Source organism: Coenobita brevimanus, chromosome 74 (genome assembly GCF_032717465.1).
Source record: "Coenobita brevimanus isolate Jiangsu-jjx chromosome 74, ASM3271746v2, whole genome shotgun sequence".
Lineage (NCBI taxonomy): Eukaryota > Metazoa > Arthropoda > Malacostraca > Decapoda > Coenobitidae > Coenobita > Coenobita brevimanus.
In genome coordinates this window covers 14022837-14029047 of record NC_137027.1, presented here as the reverse complement: position 1 = coordinate 14029047, position 6211 = coordinate 14022837, and the positions used below count along the sequence as shown (strand labels likewise).

General features: G+C 42.0%; 1 protein-coding gene across 1 annotated transcript in view; it reads right to left on the bottom strand.

The window, feature by feature from the left end:
* Positions 1-991: 991 nt before the first annotated feature.
* The window catches only part of LOC145407778 (neural cell adhesion molecule 2-like), a 49422-nt gene continuing 44202 nt past the window's right edge, over positions 992-6211 (bottom strand). Inside the window, exons 7-8 of the mRNA XM_080278646.1 lie at positions 4719-4849; positions 992-1059 (exon numbers count right to left, since the gene is read on the bottom strand). Of these exons, the coding sequence (XP_080134772.1) occupies positions 1021-1059; positions 4719-4849 (170 nt within the window). The 3' untranslated portion in view covers positions 992-1020. The remainder of the gene's footprint in view (positions 1060-4718; positions 4850-6211) is intronic.

The following is a 6211-nucleotide window of genomic DNA, read 5'->3' as shown; positions in this document are numbered from 1 at the left end:
TTTTCTCGTCCACTCATCTTCCACTTACCAGAAGTCTGACTATTGAATAAGCATTAAATCCGAATTACCATCAAAACTCTGCGCCAATCACCACTCCATTCATTACCCCCAAATCACCAGTCGATCCATTCGCAACTCCCAACTTTCAATTTCCAGAAACCTAATAATTGAAAAAGGTAATTAATTTGACTGTCCAGATAACCATTAAATTCACTCTTGTGCTCACTCTCGCCATCACCACTTCATTCACTGCCCTAAATCACCAGCCCATCCATTCTCTCGCTCACTCACCCTCCAGTTAGCAGGCAGTGACCATCTCCCGGGCACCCACCACCTCCCTTCCCATCACACTTGAGACGCCATGAATATTCTAACAGTGGTAGAGGCTGGGTGGGTTTGGACTTCGTGTCGGGAGGAGCTGGAGGAGGAGGAGGGAGACAAGGAGAACCAGGAGAGGAGAGGAGAGGAGAGGAGAGGAAAGGAAACATATAGGAACTGTTAGGAGTAAAAGTTCGTCCACACTCTCCTCCTAGCATTGTGTTCTGCCTTCCATATTTCTCATTCCTCCCCAAACGTCAGAGAGTAGCCATCCTTCAGATACTTGTTGTGTGCTTCATATTGCAATCACATAATACTTCATGCAGCAAGTTACATGACCACCGCCAGCATAGTTGTATCGGCTAACTTTTGATTGTGATTGCACATGTCCCTCTCGTATTTTTGCTATCGGGAGGAGGAGGAGGAAAACCAACAGACGGGGAGAGGGCAGAAGAGAGAAACAAGTCTCTCCATGGTCTCTGTCGGGAGGCGAAGAGGAGAGAGGAGCGAGGAGAAGAGAGAAAGTGTGAGAGGGGTACAGGTTCCTCTCAGTTTCTCTGTCTGGAGACGGAGGAAGGGAATAGAGAGGAGAGGAGAGGAGAGAAGGGAGAGAGAGAGAGAGGAGCATGCCCCCTTCATAGCCTCTCTGTCGGGAGCGCCGCCCCTTTAATGATGGAAGTTGGTGCCGTGTCCTTCCCGCTTTTAAGTCACGGCCGGTCCAAGGTCTCGCCCTATGCCAGCCTGGGGAAGAGAGAGAATAGTGTGGCATTTAGTATAATCAGTTTGGTATGATGATGATGATGATGATGATGATGATGATGATGATGATGATGATGATGATGATGATGATGAAGGAGGAGGAGGAGGAGAAGGATGGTAGTTGTTATTATTATTATTATTATTATTATTATTATTATTATTATTATCATTATTATTATTATTATTATAACGCAACGTTCAGCAAAAAAGCATACGATTGGTAATCAATTTTATTGCCATGTAAGGTTCGCAAGATTAAAAACTCATGCAAACTAATAAAAAAAAAACTTGTCTGAGGTTTGCAAAAAAAAAAAAAAGTAAACAAACAGAAGGGCGAAAAGAATTGCACTGTTATCCTTTGACCAAAATTGCCAGCTGTGAGAATCCAGGCTGAAGGACACAAACTAATGGTAATGAAGGAGAGTTGATGCGGACCATGAACTCCTAATGTGCAGTTAATCTCGCTAGTCAAGAAGAAGTGTAAAAAGATGGAGGAGACAGAGGAATGGCGGAGAAGGAGGAGGAGAGAAAGCAAAAGTAGAAGAAGGAGAAAACTGAAACCAGGTGGAGGGGAATGAGAAAAGGGTCAGTCAACTACTAATGTGCAGTTAATCTCACAATTCAGGAAAAATATGAAGAAGAAGTGGAAGACGAGGGAGGAAAAGGAGAAAAAGATGGAGAAGGATGCTGAAAGGAAGGAAGGAGGAGGAGAAGGAGAAGAATGAAAAAAAAAAAAAAACGAGGTCACTGAGCTAAGGAACAGCTAATCTCGAGACTTAAAAAGATCAAGGCGCATAAGAAGATGGAAACGAAGAAAAAGAAAGAGGAATAGAAGAAAGGCTATGAACTCTTAATGAATTCCGGAGGAGGGAAGGAGGAGGAAGAGGAGAGGAGGAGGAAGAAGGAGGAGGAGAGGAGGAGGAAGAAGGAGAAGTAAAGGAGGAGGAAGAAGGAGCAGGAGAGGAGGAAGAAGGATAAAAATGATGATGATGATGATGATGTTCCGTGGTGACGATGGTTATGGTGACTGATCGTGGTTGTGATTGTGATGATGATGGTAATAATATGAAAGCGATACTGACAGTGATAATGGTGATAGCAATAGGAGTGATGAAAAGATATCAGATTACACGCAGAGGGAATAACAGCATCGGAAATCGGTACGTGAAAGACAATAAAAATCGGGAAATGCTTAGCGCGAACCTCCCTTTTACAATTTTCATGACAAAAGCTTAAGCCATTCACGAAAGTGCTCTTACGAATTTTTCATTAACCTGTTCAGTTATGTAGGACGATTCTATTCAACTTAGGAGAGACTTTTCGAATTAGAAGGGTTAGATACAGCCTTCATTAGCTTCATCAGTAACCGATCTTTCCTAAACTGAGCATTATAATTTGCAGGTAAGAATGAAACGAGAATTACGTCCCCGGGGTGAAAGAGTTAATACTGAGTGCGAGAAGATGCAGGCAAGCCCCAAATTTAAGACGGTCAGCAATTTCAAAGCACCTCAGAATACAGTAAATGGTTGGGCTGCATTCCATTTCATGAAGAGGAATCAGCAAAGAGGTGGAAAGGTCATTTTTCTGTAGTTATTCCATCAAGCGTTTCAGTAATGATGTAAAAAATTTAGGGTTTATCTTTACCCCAATCTCAAGGTCAATAAAAGGAGTCAGCCCTTTTAGTACAACGGGGCATATCCTCCTTTCGTCTTGTTATTTCTAGGCAAGTTCCTCCTGAGTCCGATGACGCATTTTTTATATCATTCTTGCCATACTGAAGGTCGAAACATTGGAAACTCTGACTAGATTAAGGTGTGATTCAACGCCTTCGAGGCCGAACTCCAATAAAGTCGTCTTGTGCCAGAAAGAATGTAAAATAAAAATGTAATAGCATGGAGACAGATGAGGATGTCGCTTTAACTACCTTCGATGGAATGCATATTAAATGAAGTGAAGTGATCATAACAGGACACACAGGATCTAAAAGCAATACTCTTATCATTTGACGTGATCGCCCCGCCAAACCTGACTTCTCTATCCTCCCACTCACCTTAGCGCCGGGCACCTCCACACGCTGACGAGAGGACATTAGGCAAATGAGAATGCTGTGTTTACTTTTTTATAACCGAGGTCCCTCATATTTTCCACGAGTAATTTCCTTCTCGTTGGATGATCGTCTGGCGCAAAGTACAGCTTCGGACATAAGTACTGACTCATCTAATAACGATAACTAACTAAAGAGCGAACAGTAACTTTCGAAATTCGTTGTTGCTATCCTTATAGCCCAACAGGCTTTTCAGAACACATCGTTAGAGTTTTATATTTGATCGACTGAAGCGAGGAGTGATGTAAGTGTCGCATCTGTTGAAACTCGTAAATCTATTCCTTTCTTGATGTCTTAATAGTAATCAGTGTGCTGATGGTTATGTCTGCGAGCTGAGCAAGGAGCCTGAGGGGTTCAGTTGTTTGTGAGCGACTGACATGGCCATTCCAATAGGTACACTGTTGATTTTCTTCTTGATATTACGTCACCCATCCTTTTAAGTGAAATAAACTGGGATGAAAAAATAAGTAAATAAATAAGTACATAAATAAATAAATAAAGATTTCAGTAACTAAAGAAAATTGTGTCTAATCCTGTTACAACGAGAAATGTACCTTACAAAAATTATCCGAGGAGGTGGCAAGAATAAAATTTAAAAACATTTCATCATTCTACATAAGTTACTGGGGATCGTTTTCTGCCCCTACACTACGAGAGACCTCACCTCACCCCCCAAAAAATTACCTAGCAGCACTACTAGTTATAAAAATAGTAATAATAATAAAAACAGGTCACCAGAGACAATGGGTAAATCTATAAAGTAATGTACGTACAGCCAGCTGGAAGCCATTAGTGAAGGCAATTTGCAAGGGGTGAGAGGAAGGCAGTTAGAGGTGGCCCGTCGAGAGAGGCGATATTGGAGGGGTAGGTGGGTAGGTGGGGATAGTGGGTGAGGTTGGTAGGTGGGTAGGTGGGGTAGTGGGTAAGGCTGGTGGGTGGGTAGGTGGGGTATTGGATGAGGCTGGTAGGTGGGTAAGTTGGTTGGACGTTAGGTGGGAGAGTGAAAGGGATGGATGATGGAATGGTAGTCTGTGTCAGTGGGTAGGTGGAGTGGTAAAATTGGAGGTTTAGTGGAGGTGGTTATCAGAGGGTGTGTGAGCAGAGTGGTAGGTGATGGAGTAGCCGTGGGTGTGTGTAGGTAGGTGAGAGAGTGATGAGAGATGGATGACTAGATGAGAATGATGATCGGAGGGATGGGAGAATGATGATTGGAAGAATAATGGGTGGTTGGACGGATGAATGAGTGATAGTAGCAATGGTCGATCTTACTAGTGCAGAAGGAGGTGCTGGAGCGAGAGTGAGAGGCCCTCAGACAAGCGGCAGCATCGTTAGCAGGAGACACGAGGAGATGGATGCTGGGTGGATGGATGCTGAGTAGATGGATGCTGGGTAGATGGATACTGGGTGGGTGGATGCTGGGTAGATGGATGCTGGGTGGATGTATGGCTCAAGGAAAAAAATAGGTGGATGGAGGGATGAATGATGGATAGATGGGTAAATGTATGATGGATTAATGAATAATAAAGGTCCAACTCACCGATGTAGACGGGGGTGCTGGTGCGAGTGTGAGGGGCCCCCAGAGCAGCAGTAGTAGCATCGTCAGCAGCAGAGGCGAGGTACTGCTGACGGAGGGCGCCCCAGAGTGGATGGCTTGGGGGGTCTCGCCGCCTGTGGAGAAAAAGAACGAAACATTATTGCCTTTGCTAAATAGAAACGTCCAAGAAAAGCAAGAATGAGCTGCTCGAACAATTTACGAGCAGTAGGTGCTATATTCTCTAGGTTATTGGAGATCGATTCTATAAGGCACTTTACCACGAGACTTATTCAGGTCTATAACTAAAATCTTCGGGGGGTAAAATTAAACCTTTTCGCATTAACTTGGCCTAAAATTGCCATCCCTCCACCTAGAAGGCTGAGTTTTAACAAAAGATTACAATACGATGCTAGTCACAAGGAAGTGCTGTGGAAAGGATGTACAGACACAGTATTGTTTTCTGACACTGGGCTACATACAGTAAGCTGCAAAAGGAGGAAATCCTGAGCCAACTTAAAAGGAATGAACTTTAGTATCCTAGAAAAGACGTCATTGTACTGAACAGAACTCTTTGCCTGTTAGTTGTCTCAGCTGAACTATTTCTTCTGGAGTTAAATTATATACCAATTTTCTACCGTCGCACTGAAAGAGCTAAAGTAAATTAAAATATCAGCTTCAGTTTCACGTTACTGAGAATTACTCGACACACCGAACATTAGGGGAAAAAATACCATTCATGTTAAATTTCATAGAGTCTTTGGGTAGCTGTGTTTTTATATTTATTTCCGTGTTATTATTAATATTATTATTATTATTATTATTATAATTATTATTAGTGGTATTATTCATTGATTTTTATCTTCACTGATTTTGAAGATATACTAACCAATTACTGTACTGATCAAATTCAAATTAGTTGTTTGATAAAATGTAAAGCAAGTGCGGATATATTTGCTGATAACGCTCATCCATATGAATTTATTAATGTTAGGGAAGACCTCTCGGTTAATGACAGCTAATACAGTAATTTAAATTCGGAAAGGCTCTCCTAATATAATATGTCTCGGAACATAGAAAAAAAATGGAATACGTCATCGCAATGAAATAATTAAATCCGATTGAATTATACAGGTTGGCCCAGCAAAATATCACTGAGTTTTTGATGCAGTTTCGAGACACTGTAAAGAAAACTACTGATCACACATACAGGGAGAGGAAGTATTGCACTGTCTGTCAAAAAAGTGAGCGTGGAGTGTGCAGAATATCACTAAACGGATCATTATCTTTGTTTTCATCTCCTCAACTCAATTTCTGACATTCATCCTACATTTTTCGATAAGCGAGGGCACGGAGATCTCGTAACTCCGATAACCTTCGATATAAATTTATTCTGTATTGCAGAACCTAATGAGGATGACACCTGACACACGACACACACCTGACACTCACATACACTTGAAATACACTTGAAACACACACGACATACTCTTGACACA